The 14664-nt window shown below is 45.9% G+C and overlaps 1 protein-coding gene across 1 annotated transcript in view; it reads left to right on the forward strand.

The window, feature by feature from the left end:
* Positions 1-10734: 10734 nt before the first annotated feature.
* TRABD2A (TraB domain containing 2A) overlaps positions 10735-14664 on the forward strand; it is a 129884-nt gene continuing 125954 nt past the window's right edge. The window contains 1 exon segment of the mRNA XM_088796351.1: positions 10735-11566. Coding sequence (XP_088652477.1) covers positions 10940-11566 — 627 coding nt within the window. The 5' untranslated portion in view covers positions 10735-10939.

Below are 14664 nucleotides of genomic sequence, written 5' to 3' on the forward strand. Positions count from 1 at the left end.
TGTGCAAGTGTCTATGTAGGATACGTTCTCACTGTTTCTTTAGTTATTTTTTGTAGTTTGCACCAATTTTCATTCATTTCTGACTTCTATTTAATTTGCATAAAATTAAATGGCTCTTGCATACTACATTTTTTATCCTCTTCCTTAAAGACTATGCAAAATTGCCATGTTATTTTTAGTTAATTTGCTCATTTCAGAATTCATATTCTTTTTCTCTTTTATGCAATATGTTTCTCTTTGGCTTGGAGCCAAATTTCTACGCTTCGCTCCAGTTAAGCCTTATGAAAAGACAATCACCAGCTCACTGGAGAGGGCGTACTAATTTACAACAGCCTAGTACAACAAGGGTTTGACTTACTGCCATTGCCTCTCCAGGAAGGAGTGTGGTAGTAACTGCTCTCAGGCAAAGCCCCCTTTTCTAATGAAAGTGTAGACATATTTATAAAGCACCTTGGACAGCTCATAGGGTCAGGGGAGCTGGGTCAACATGCTGGCACCATTACCTACCAGCCCTGGGCCCCCAGCAGTCACTTCATATCTCTGAACTTGAAGTTCGTCATCTAAGACATGGGGATAAAGCTGAGCTGTCACAAGGATCAGTGAGACGAGCATGTGAAAGCATTTTGTAGCTGAGATGTATTCTGTAAGGGGAGCCATTCGACTACTTGGGTTTATTTTTATAATTTCCCTACACTGTGCTACTACTCCACTATAGTATTTTCTAAGCTAGTCTCAGTATTGTTCTATTATCATTTCAGGCCACCCAATAAATGCTCCCGAGATTAATGTTAATGTTTCCAAAGAGGTTTCTGGAAATGTTAAAGGCCAGCATCGTTTTGATGGTGGTGATGATGGGTGGAGGAAAATGCCCGAGTCCTGAAATTAAGAAAAGAAAAAATATCCAGAATTGATTGGAAAAGGTTTGCCAGGTAGTTGGGGGAAGCTTTCCAGAAGTGGAAGGGGCAGGGGCGAGGCCTTGCCCTCAGTATTATTAGTTGACTTGGGCTGCATAACAAAATAACACAGGCTGGGGGGCTTAAACAACAGAAATTTATTTTTCACAGCTCTGGAGGCTAGAACTCCAAAATCAAGGTGTCAGCAGGTTTCATTTCTTCAGGAGCCTGTCTCCTTGGCTTGTAGATGGCCGCCTTCTTGCTGTGTCCTTACATGGTTGTGCTGTGCACGCACAGCCTTGATGCCTTTCTGTGTCCAAATCTCCTCTTCTTACAAGGACAGCACTCAGCCTGGAGTATGGCCCCACCTTAACAGCTGCATTTTAACTCAGTCACCACTTTAAAGGGCTTATCTCCAAAAACAGTTACATTTTGAGGTGTTGGGGGTTAGCACTGTAACATGAATTTTGGGGGGACACAATTCACCCCATCACACCCATTAACATTTAAATCAGATGACAGTGCAGGTCCTGAATTTGGTCCGGAATAGGAACTCTGACTTTTAGCTCTCTGTGAACTGATACAAACATAGGAATTCTGTCCCCAAAGCACGTAACAATATTGTGACCAGTTGAGTAAACCAGGGAGTTCTCACCTGGGAGTCTGAGTTTCACTTGACCTGGTTCATTCTTTCATTTGCTCATATATTTATTTAACAAGCATTTCCAGGATGCCTATCAGATGCTGGACACTAGGCCAGGTGTGGGGAATTCCAAGGTGTCTTGGCCTGTGACCTTGTGACTTGAGATGTTTGTGGTCTATAATGGGAAATGGACACATCGATAGATGTGATGATGTGTGATGGGTATAACAGGACAAGTCTACACCAGATCCAGTGGTGGTGTTAGCTGATCCATGTGGCTGTGGACGTTGAGGTGAGCTAAGGAATGCGTAATGCCACTCGTAATCATAGCTGACATTTATGGGATCTTTAACTATGTGGCCGGCTTGGTCTTAACGTTTCACTTGTGCTATCTCAGTAGCTGCAACTACTACCAGGTGGTTGAGCTCTTATAACAACTCTGGGAGGAAGTATTATTAGCCCTATTTTTTGCTGTAGAAACAAGGGTAACTTGTTATGGGCTGAATGTTTGTGTCCCTGCAAAATACATATGGTGAAGCCCTAACTCCCCATATGATGGTATTAGATGGTGGGGCCATTGGGAGGTAATTAGGTTTAGATGAGGGTGGAGCTCTTTTGATGGGATTAGTGCCCTTGCAAGAAGAGGAAGAGACATGAGAGCTTTGTCTCCACACGCGCACAGAGGAAAGATCGCGTTGGGATGAGAAGTGAGAGGCGGCAGTCGGTAAGCCAGGAAGAGGGTCTCACCAAGAGCTGAAACCTTGATCTTGGATTTCCCAGCCTCCAGAACTATGAGAAATACATTTCTGTTGTTTAAACCCCCCCAAGTCTGTGGTGTTTTGTTATGGCAGTCCAAACTAAGACAGAACTGAAGGAATTTGCCCTAGATCTCATGGTCCTGAGTGACAGAGTTGGTGAAATTATGTTGGTGTAAATCTCAACAGAAGTGAGGCATGGAAGAACAAAAAAGGAGGCAAAGAAGGGGAGCAGAGGCTGGTCTGCACTTAGCTCCTCTGGGCCTCAGTGTCCTCATCTGTAAAATGGTAATGACAATAGTATGCACTTCCTGTGGTTGCAAAGTGCCTAGAACAGCATCTGGCACATAGTGAAGGCTGTGCACGTGTTTGCTATTGTCACGATGTCAATGGATTTCATGGATGCAGGGAGGGTAGGAGATTACTGCTATGATACAGGTAAGTGATAATGAGCGGCAGTCTCACAGTGTCAGTGGGGATAAAAAGCTGAAGAATTTGAGAATTAATCACCATAGAAAATAAGCAATGGTGGATGGGACATAGTGGGTGACAGAGAGAGGTCTCCAGCTAGCTTGGGTGACATAGTGACATTAACAGAAATAACTAACACAATGTGCTAGGCTCTGTACTAAATGTCTCTCCTTATGTATCCAGAGCCTCATCCAGCTTGATAATTCTTCCACAACATTTATCATACCACTTGATGTGTGTGCGTGTGTGTGTGTGTGTGTGTGTGTGTGTAATATAATGTGTAAGTAGCTGGACACTATAGCCTAACCAAGATGACACATTAAATAAACCATCACAGAAGGTGACTTTTTGTATGCCCTTCTGGTCTCAAGATTATGGCCAGAGGGATGTCAAGGTCATCGAGAATAAGTTGGAGGTTGCCAAAGACTTGTTTTAAAGTGTTTTCAAGTCTGACCGAGAACTCTGACATTTAGAAAAATAAGATATGAATATTAAAAAAAAAAGTGCCATCACAGAGATGAGGCAGCCTGGCCTTAGAGAGTGCCCAGTTCCCCATGACCTGCTCATGGCATCCAGAGATACCTCTGGGGCCCAAACTGATAAGTTTGAAGGGGTGAGGGTGTCACCACTGCAGGAGTGAACTGGCCCCATGAAGAGGGCCCCAGAGATGTAGGGAAAATGGCAGTAGATCTCAGGTAATCTGCAAAGTCAGGAGGTCAGCCAAGAAAACAGACCCTGAGTGACAACAATAGGTGCTTCAGAGGCAGGTATAGCATGGATAGAGGCAGGTTAGTCCCTGGTCCTTGGGGACCCTGGAACCAGCAGCCTTCCTTGGACCTCCTTGGGGAGAAGGGAAAAAAAAGGAACTCCTAAAGACTGAGCATTTCTCCTAGGAGGTGCTCAATGAAGACCAAAGACTGCTTTATGCAGGAAGAGACTGAGGTAACTTTAATTGGTTCACCCACTCCGTGTCTGCTGGGGTGGGCTCCCAAGCACTCCCAGAGAAATAAAGAAAGCTGCATTTCCCTCCCAAATATGGGTCATATTCCCTGGGCACATGCAGTATAACAGAGTCTTCAATTTGCTTTGTCTTGCTCCTATCCTGATGTCTGTATGTTTTCTGCAAACATGGGGTCCAATAGTCATCCCAGCCCCATTATGGTGGTGACTCGCTGGGTGACTGTTAATTATGCTCTTTGGATTGCAAGGAACAGAGACTCACTGGGACTTCCTTAAGGGAAAGGGGGTGTCGCAGGCTGGGTTTCCAGGGAAGCAGACTTTGAGATGGTTTAATATCCAGGATGGTTATTTATTTTTAAGATTTTATTGGGGAATGGGAACAGGATTTTATTGGGGAACAGTGTGTACTTCCAGGACTTTTCCAAGTCAAGTTGTTGTCTTTTCAATCTTAGTTGTGGAAGGCACAGCCCACCATCCCTTGCGGGACTCGAGGAATTGAACTGGCAGCCTTGTGGTTGAGAGCCCGCGCTCCAACCAACTGAGCCATCCGGGAGGCAGCTCAGCTCAAGGTGCCATGTTCAATCTTAGTTGCAGGGGGCGGAGCCCACCATCCCTTGAGGGACTTGAGGAGTTGAACTGGCAACCTTGTGGTTGAGAGCCCCCTGGCCCATGTGGGAATTGAACCAGCAGCCTTCTGCATTAGGAACATGGAGCTCCAAAGGCCTGAGCCACCAGGCTGGCCCCCAGGATGGTTATTAAGGAGTGGCCTTGGATAAACTCCTGTTGAAGGGGAAGAGGGAAGTGAGATTGGGCAGAGAGAGGTCAAGCTGTGACAGCCTCAGTTCCCATGACACCCAGGGGAACTCTGGAGCTAGCGTTGTGCTGAGATGGGCTGAGACGGCCATCAGAAGGGCGAGGTGGCTCTCTGTAGCTGAGACAGTACTGAAGGGCTGACACTGTCTGCTGCCAGTTAGCCCCCAGGAACTCAGTTACTTTCCCATTCCCCCTGGTTTTCATGCCTCCCATGCTCCCCTCTTATATATTGTCTGCTTCCCCCGTGGGTCTGGTCTGCTTTCTCCTGGGCCTCAGTGGTCCTTCCCATGTTCTCCTAATTAAGTTCTGGAGGAGCTATTCACATTGACCTCGGTCTAAGATGCCCAAACTGTCCCCTGGAACACTGGTTCTGGGTATGTTAACATGTCCTTCAAAAGCTGTGTAATACGTATGTGCAGGTTCATTGTGCTCTTTATCCTTCTTTTGTGTGTGTTTTAAAAATCTTCATATTAGAAAATGTAAGTAAATATATCTCCTTTTTATGAAAATGTAAGCTGGTAACGAGATGAGGTAGTATAGGGAAGTGGGTGAAAGTCTGGATTCTGAGGTTAGAGTGTGTGAGTTTGAATCCAGCGCCTACCGGATGCATGACCTTGGGCAAGTGACTTAACCTCCCTACGCCAGCCCTGCTCCCCTGAATGAAGGCAGGGTGACTCCTGATAGAGGGGACACTGAGTGACTGGCATGTTCATGGCAGTTATTTTATGGAAAAATATCAAGTATGAATTTCAAAATGTATTTTAAAAAGTTGTATATGTATGTGTACAAGGACCAACTGGAAAAAATAATTTTACTGATGCCTCATTTTTGGGAGACTGGAGAACATATTTTTCTTACATTTATCCGTAAAGGTATATGTACCCCTATGTTCATTGCAGAATTATTCACAGTGGCCAAGACGTGGAAACAACCCAAGTGTCCTTTGATAGATGATTAGGTAAAGAAGATGTGGTATATATACACAATGGAATATTACTTGGCCAAAAGAAAAGATGAAATACTGCCATTTGTGACATGGATTGATCTGAGATTATTATGCCAAGCAAAACAAGTCAGACAGAAATAGTCAAGAATGATATGACTTCACTCATATGTGGGATATAAAACCGAAAGCAACAAAGGAACAAGACAAAAAAAGAAACAAAAACTCATAGACACAGACAATAGTTTAGTGGTTACCAGAGGGTAAGGAGGAGGGGGGATGGTGGCAGAAGAGGGTAAAGGGGGTCAAATATATGGTGATGGAAAGAGAACTGACTCTGGGTGGTGAGCACACAATGTGAGATATACATGATGCATTATAGAAATGTATGCTTGAAACCTATACCGTGTTTCCCAGAAAAGAAGACCGGGTCTTATATTAATTTTTGCTTCAAAAGACATATTAGGGCTTATGTTCAGGGATGTCATCCCAAAAAATCATGCTAGGGCTTATTTTCTGGTTAGGTCTTACTTTCGGGGAAACATGGTATCATTTGACTAATGTCACCCCAATAAATTTAGTAAAAATTAAACAAAATATGTTTTTCTCTGTAGACATAGATCTGTCCTTGGAATAAGTAAGTCCAAGCACACTTGAAGAGAAGCCGCTGCTTAGGCTGGAATTCTGGGCCCACAAGTAAGTTTCATAGCATCTTTAGGAAGAAGGAAAGCAGATCTCAGCTCCCCTGGCGAGGATGGCTTGTGGCCTGCAGGTGGGAGGGGATCTGGGCAGAGATTCTCCCTCACTAAGGCTACTAACATTAGGCTACTAACATGAGGATGGGTCCCATATGGATTGCCCTTCATGGGGCAAAAAGAACCTGCTATCTCGAGAAACAGCGGACCTCTGGCAGGGAATGGGAGAAGCAGGAACAGAGAAGCCTCCCCCTCTGTTTATACAAATATTAGATGCCAGATGCCAGGGCGGCGTTACAAAGGTTGGTGGGGTCTCAGGGGGCCAGGTGGGGGTCACGGCAGCCAGACAACAGAGAGATGGCTGGGGGGTGCTGGCAGCATGTTGCGTCTCTTGGAAAGAACTGGCCAGGCCAGCAGCTCAGGCCACTGCTTCTGACAAACAAGTCAGAATAACAAGAAAGATAATCCTGACGTTTCTTCAGCTCTGATTTTTCTTCACTGCATGATTCCCTGCAGTATTATTCATGATCACGGACAATGGCAAATAGGCTACATTGCGGTGAGCTCTGTAGCTGGTAGGAAGAATGAGTAGATCATTAGGTTTTGACGCGTAAGGCACACTCCCAACTGCACAAGCCACAGAGTACGTGCTCAAAAGGCATTCCGTTTAAAACAATCATTACTTATAAAGAAATTATAAAAGGTGTGCTTGTTATTAAAAAACAAATGAACACCCAGCAATACAGAAGCATAGTGAATAAAAACTAAGAGACCCTCTTTCCTTCCTTCCCCTCCCCCACATTAATCCCACTTTCTCGCCAGAGGAGAGGTCATCAGTTTGATGTGTGTCCTTTCCATTCCAGGACATAAAGATGTACCTCATTTATTCAAATGGCCACATAACTTTCCATTATATGGATTGTTGAGGTTTATCACTATTGTAAATGCTGCAGTGAACCCAGCTCGGTGATTCCCAAACTGTGGTCGGTATGTATTTGCGCATATGTGTCAATATTTCTAAGGACAGAATCCTACACTGCAATTTCTAGGTCAAAGGGAATGTAAATTTTTAAATGTTGCCGAATTACCTTAGAAACAGCCTTTACATTCCTGTTGAATATTTTCATGCTTTTCTTTTTGCCAATTTGGGAGGTGAAAACTGCACCTACTTGCTTTATTTTGCTTTGTTAAAAGAAAATGTTAAAAGCTGTGGTAAAATATACATAAAATTTATCATTTTAATCATTTTTAAGTGTACAGTTAAGTGGCAATAAGTACATTCATATCGCTGTGCAACCATCACCACCATCCATCTCCAGAAGTAATTTACTTTTATTTGATTGCTAGTGAGGATCTATTCATTTATCTATTGACTATTGTATTTTCCCTTCTCTCTCTCTTTCTTTTTTCCTTCCCTCCCTCCTTTACTTCCTCCCTTCTTTTCTCTCTCCTTTCCTTTCTTTCACTTTTTCATGATCTTTGCAGATTTTCTAACTAGGCTGATGTCGTTTTTCTTTCTCTCCTTTTCTAAAATTAGGAGCTTTTCTATATCATGGGTATTATCTAATACTTTTAATTTTATATATTTTACTTGCCTTGTTATATATTATTACGTGATATCTAATCTTTACAATATCTCTGCAAGACAAGTGTTATTACTCCCATTTTGCAGATGAAGAAGCAAATGAAGATGAGTCTTGTGGTCACAGAGCTAATAAGTGGCGGAGACAAGATGAAGCTCCAGCTCAGTCTGGCTTTTTCCCAGTCTCAGGCCAAAGGGAAAATGCTTGAGGCATTTAAGACTTTGTTAAGGTTGGGCAAGACTAAAGACCAGCAAGGGTATTTGGAAGGGCAGGGAGTTCAAGAGACTTCATGGGGAGGCTGGGGTAGCAAGTTTTGGGGAGATCTAGAAATTGGTGCTCCTAAGTATGGCGGAAACAAGAGGTTGGCTCCCACTTTCCCCTGCTGCTCTTGCTGCATGAATGACCATCGAAACACTTATGAAATTGGGGTCTTGTGTGTGTTCACTCCCCTCTTAGCACTGTGGCTGCAAAGTGGAGGCCAGAGGGTATGGTCTGGAGGTCCTTTCTGGGCATTAATTCCCAGAAGTTTCTTATTTGTCCTCTTTCCCACATCCAGTCAACCAGCAAGTAAGGTAGATTTTATTTCCTTAATGTCACTTCACTCCTCTTTGTTCCCTGACAGGTTCTCATGGCTGTAGGTCTCATGGCAACTTACTTTTCAAAAACTGCAATGGAGAGATTGTAGCAAGAATTGGCACTCCACTCTTGTATAATCATGTACAAGTAATCACATGCATCCCATCACCTTTGCCACATCCATTGGTGAGAAGCAACTCACAGGTCCTGCTCACACTCAAGGGGAGGGGATTAGACAAAAGCATGAATACCAGGATCAAGGGGTCCTGCCCGCCACACGTGGGCTGTCCGACCATTTTGGGAAATGTAGTGTGTTAAGTGACTCAGGACTCGGATAGCGGCAGGTCAGCTATACCAGGCAGGGCAAAGGTACAGAGTTGTGGCAGAAGCCATGGAAAATCCTCTGCAGACCCCGCAACCTTTGTTTTTGAAGGAATATATGATTTTTGAGAAAAAGCAAAAAGGCTTCCAGGTATAATTTCCTCAGGTGACTGCTATGAAGGGACAAGCTTTACAAGTTTGTGTAAATTCAGGAAGATTGGTAGGGACACAGAGGAAGAACTTAAGAGTAGGAGGACATAGGAAGGTTGCCAAGGTTATCAACTATACATGGAGAAACAGAAAGGAGCAGGAAAAGGTTTAGGAACATCTGGGCCTCTGGCAGTGGGATGCAGGAGGTATGGACCAAGTACAATACTCAAGTGAGGGAGCTGAACTAAATACGGAAACTCTGTAGATATGCAAAGAGGGGGCTACCGGTACAGTTAGCATTTCCTTCCTGACCAGGAAGGGGAAGTCAGGAAAGCCTTCAGCTTAGATGTCTTTGAAAGGCAAATGAGGACCAGGCCATGCCAGCCTGCCTGTCAGCAGGTCTGGAGCAGAACTGTGGAGTGACAGGGGACTCAAGGATGTCTGTAGAGACAGACATGTATATAGAGTAGATGTGATTCTACTGAATGTTTGAACACTGTCTTACAGAATAAATCCTCCTGAAGAATAGGTCTGGCTAAGGCAGGAAGCCCCACTTGAAAAAATGTTACAAACTAACAAAGCTATCTATGCACTAGACATTTCAAACTCAGTGTCTGACTATATCCTGGGCCATGAAACAAGTCCCAATAAATTTAAACTGGTTGAAATCAAACAGAGGATGTTCTCTGAGTACAGTGGAATTAGATTAAAAATCAATAACAATATATAGAAAAATCCGTAATTTTGAAATTAAACAACATACTTCTACATTATCCATGGTCAAAGAAAAAAATCACCAGGGAACTTAGAAAGTTTCCCAACTGAATGATAACGAAAATATAACTTTTCAAAGTTGGTGTGATGCAGCTAAAGCAGTGCTTGGAGGGAAATTTATAGCTTTAAATGCTTATATTAGAGAAGACATATTCAAAGTTAGAACTCAGATTCTACCTTAAGAAGCTAGAAAAAGAGGGAAGTAACTAGAAGTTACTAGAAACTAGAAGGAAAGTAATAATAAAAGCAGAAATCCACAAAATATAAATGAGAAAATTAACAAACTCGTCATGTTTTGTGAAATTATTCCTCCTCCTCTTCCCTCTAGCCACAGATGACTAGTTGATAACTCATTTGTAGTGGGGGAGAAGAGTATGAAATAATTGTTAATTACTTCTTTTTGAGTTCTTGATACTTTCACCTCACAGCCAGAGAGAAAGTTTTTGCCAGTAGGTGGCAGCGCTGGCGCCTTGAAAAATCCCAGACAGGCTGCGTTCTGGATCAATTTGAGGACTACTGATTGCCGCTGGGCTGTAGAGAGTTAATTAAAGACAGGAGAGTCAATTCCAGAAAGCAAATCTTCACTTACACTTAGGACAGGAAAAGTTAGCGATTTCACAATAACACCTGAAACCTAAATGCCTGTGGAATCAATGCTTGAAAACCTTGCTCGTTAAAGGGGTTCTTTACTGGATTACTGTGGATGGGCTTCCGGAGTCTCAGAAAACTCCTCCTTCCATTGCATGCAAATATGGACAACGCCACTCTTCACCCCTCTGTCCTCCACAGTTTCTATGAGTCTCAAAATAGACAGGGATTTAAAACAAGATGCCCTGATGCAAGTGCTCCTTTAAACACCACTCAGAAGTTAATCACGCATAAGCCTGGGCTGTAAAGAGAGGTGGTAAAAACAATTCTGGCAAGGCGGCCTGGTGGCTCAGGTGATTAGAACACCTCGCTCCTACCGGGGATCTTCGCTGGTTCCATTCTCACATGGGCCAGTGAGCTGCGCCCTCTACAGCTAAGATTGTGAACAACAGAAAAAAAGAATTCTGGCCTTGGGTTGGAAACAGGAGAGGCCGGTGCACAGCTGCTCCTATAATTTTTTCTTACTAAAGTGCCGTTTGGAGTGGAAAGGGAGCGACTGTATTTTGCAGGATTACTATGTGCACCAAACGAGGTGCTTTTCACAAATGTCGTCATGTAATCTTTGCAGTAACCTCTCGTGTTTGGTGTTCACATCCTTAGTATTGTTCCCCCAAATCACTTAAGAGGGCACTAATGGAGTGCCGGCTTTTGTGGTTCCGGACTTCAAGCGAATGCACACATTGACTATTGCCCTCTTTTACAGACACAACTGCCATGCGATTTTGTTTAAATGAAATAGCCTTTCGTTTATTTCTTTGGTCCATCTCAGTCAAGAGGCACTTTCAGAATTGGCAGCATAGACACAGCCGTAACGCACGAACTAATACGTTTAGGTTGAACTTAGAAAGTGCTGGAACTTCACTTTTCCCATCTCGCGGGCTCCCTAGGTGGCCGGCGGCTCTGGCAGGGTTTGAGCGGGAGAATCTGGGATCCCGGCTCCTCAGCAGCCTCCGCGCTGGGCTGACTAGAGGCAGGGTTTGGGAGGGGTCGGGCTGGGCCCCACGTGGTCGCCGCCGCCAGGTTCGCGGGGACCCGCCGGGAGGTGGCCGCCCGAACTGCAGTGGGAGCAGGCGAGAGGCGCGGGGCAGCCGGCGAGCCCCGGCCCCCGAGCCTGACCAGCCACGGCAGGCACCCGGCCAGTCTGCAGCGTCGCGGTCACCAACTAGCCTGGCCGGGCGGCCCCTGTCGCCTCAGTCCTTGCAGCCGCGCCCAGGCCTGGGAGACGAAGTGAGGATGAGTCCCTTGAGCTGGTGGCTGCTGCCAACCCTCTGCCTCCAGCTCACCGACGCAGCACCGCGGCGCGGCGCGCCCGCCTTCGCCGACTACGAGCTCAAGCCCCAGGTAAGGCGCGTCCGGCGCGGGTGGGCGGCTTCCCGGCACCTCCCGGATGGCTACCTTCTGAACCCCGTGAAGCACCGCGCACTCGGTCCCAGAGCCAACTCTGCGGGTGGGGCTCCACGTCCCACGGCGGGGCTTCCTTGCTCACGCATACCGCCGCGCCCCTCTTAGGAGGCAGCGCAGCTTTGCTGCCGCGTGAGACCGTGTCCCCCAGCCGTCGTCATTGGTCAGCCCAAGGGAGACCCGCCGAGGTCTCCTGGTTCTTGCCAGCCTGCGTCGGGGACATTTGGGGGACGAATCGGCCAAGACTGTGTGGGTCCGGACTTGGGCACATTTATTATACTTTGGAACTTTGTTCCCCTCTCTTCCCCAGTGTTTAATTTCTCCTGCTCTTATCGAAATGGTGAAAACACCCTGCAACTGCTTGCGTTAACCTTCGTATTATTCAGTCCTGAGTTACAAGGGATTTTGGGCAGCCGAAGCCATTCCCCTTATTTTACCGATCTGGGAAACTGAGGCTGAGAGAGGGACCTTTGTGTTCCAGGTCACAGAGCGCATTCGCGGAGGACCACTCCTGACAGTCTCGTGTTCTCGCACAGGGCGCTTCCTTAGCTGTTCGCATCGGCGTTGTTCGGGTGAGGGCAATCGAGGCGAGGGGGGCTCAGTGAACTGCCGGGGTCCACCAGCCCTAAAGGAGCAGAAGCCAAGAGGACACAGGGCAGGTCTCGCGTCTTGGAGGCTGGATCTCTTTTGAGATGGATGTTTCCTTCTCCTGATCAATTTTCTTACGCTCGGAATTTTCTGTTGTTCTTAAGTCCCTCTAGTCTGTGCGCCGTGGAAGCTGAATTTTGTGTTTGTATCGGTGGGTCCTATCTCTGGATCTCTGGTGCTGCGGAGGGTGAACCTAGGCTTGTCCTTCGGGTGGCTTGTGTGCACTCGGACGCCGGTGCCAGAGTTCAGAGTCGGTTCATCTTCGCTGACACCTGCGTAGCATCCGGGGCCGCGTCCACCTTTGGCTACTCTGAATTTTAGTCATCGACCTAAGCGCAGCAAAGGAGAGGGTGACCTAATCGAGCGGCTCCTGGCGCTTGGAGCTGGCTGAGAGCCGCGCTGTGTCGCTAGGGCGCCTGGGCCGCGGACTCTCCCTGTAGCGAGGCGGGCGGCGCGGGGGCTGGAGAGGGAAGTCCGCATCAGGGAGAGTTTCAAACTCTGCGGCGGTGTGGCCGCTGCGCGCTCAGTTACACAAAGCAGAAGTCCATCCTTTCATGTGAAAGCAGAATGTCTCACTTTTACAAAATCGATTATCAACTCGTAATTATATTACGACCAGTGAGTCTTAACAAGGTCTTTCCCTCTTCGCTTGAATCTGTCTTCATGGGTCTTTTATTTACCAGTTCTCAAACTGTTTGGTCTCAGGACCCCTCTACACTCTACAAAAGTATTGAGGTCTCCAAAGAACTTTTGTTTATGTGGGTTAATGTAAATATTAGTAAAACACAAGAGTACACAAACACATGTGCCATTAACTGTCAGAGTGGTGATGTCACATATGCCTGTAGCCTCCAGAAAATTGTATTTGTACACTAGTGAGAGAATGACAGTCAAAAAGGAAAATAGTATTATGAAAATAGTTCCGACCTTACAGACCTCTTGAAAGGGTTGTAGGGACACGGACAGGTCTCTGGACCACACTGAGAATCGCTGTTCTGTTCTGTGGGCAAACTGTTCTCTCCCCTGCAGAGGTCAGAAGGCCAGTCAGTGGCAGGGCTGTATGCTTGACCTGCATGCTGTAGGGCGCTGTGCGTGAATCCCTCAGAGTGTTGGGGTCTTGAGATTGTAGAGTGAAGCTCTGGAATCCAGCCTCCAATCCAATGTGGCAGTTTACTGTAGCTTTCTGGAAGGACTGTGGCGTGAGAGCTGGATTGGTTTTCAACTTTCGTTAATCATTAGAGAGTTCTTAGCAGAAAAGTCCATCCGCCGACACTGCAGCCTTTTCTGAGCACCACATCTCTTCCTGATCGATACTCAAACAAAACTCTTGAGTTATTTACTATTCCTGCCTGCGTTCTTTTACATTTGCTGTTTCTTCTCCTGGATATCTACATGCTTGCTCCCATACTTCACCTGGTCTTTGTTCAACTATCTCTCAATGAGATCCTACCTGGTCACTTATTAAAGATTATGTCAACCCTACCCCCACTTCCCACCCTTACTGCCCTCCTCTCTGCTCTCCCTGATTTAGTTTTGTCGACAGCACCAAACTATCATCTGATACATTTTTTTATTTGTTTATTGTAACAAAAAAATATGTAATCTTCATAAGGGTAGGGACCTTTGTTTGCTGCTGTATCCCCAGAGCCTAGAGGAGTGTGTGGTCGTAATAGATGCTCAATAAATATTTGTTGAATGAAAACGGTAAACTAAAGCCAACTTACTTTAGTATCATTCTAATTGGTCTGCTGAAGAGTGCTCTTGGAAAAGTGCAGTTATCACAGGTTCCAGGAAGCTGGGATGGGATGACCTGAGGGGTGCAGCAGCTCAGGGACTTAGCCCACATTACACAAGTTGTCATTGTGCTTCTTTGTGTCATTGTATTACACGTGTGTGTAAAATCTCCAGTGATTCAGTTGACAGAACTTGTAGCTTCTTGTGTCTCCATCATCCATGGCCATTGTCTTTTTCTTTTAGGACGGTTGCAGCAAGGCTTAGAAGGGGCATGTTAATAGTGTTAAGTTTTATTCCCTTTATATCATCATAATGTTAAAATACATGGCTTCCTCTAGTTGCATGTGGTGGCCACAGTGACAGTGACATGTGGTAGTAGAGCAATTTATTTTCTTTTGTGGAGACAAACAGCCCTCCTCCGAGGATGTCAGTATGAGGGAGGCCGGGCAGTTGCACCTGTAAGATCAGTGCAGCTCCCTGGGGGCCTGCCCATGTTCAGAGGCAAGGTCCGAGCTCCCTGATCAGAAGGCCTGAAGACTCTTCTGTTGGCCGCCTGGCAGGGCAGTGTCAGCAGGGTTAGTTGCTGGTGCAGAGTGGGAGAAAGGATGCCCTGTTCGGTCAGAATAGGACTCCATTTATTGAAGAAGCTCTATAAG

Source organism: Rhinolophus sinicus, chromosome 2, assembly GCF_057876585.1.
Source record: "Rhinolophus sinicus isolate RSI-liver-muscle chromosome 2, RSI-T2T, whole genome shotgun sequence".
Lineage (NCBI taxonomy): Eukaryota > Metazoa > Chordata > Mammalia > Chiroptera > Rhinolophidae > Rhinolophus > Rhinolophus sinicus.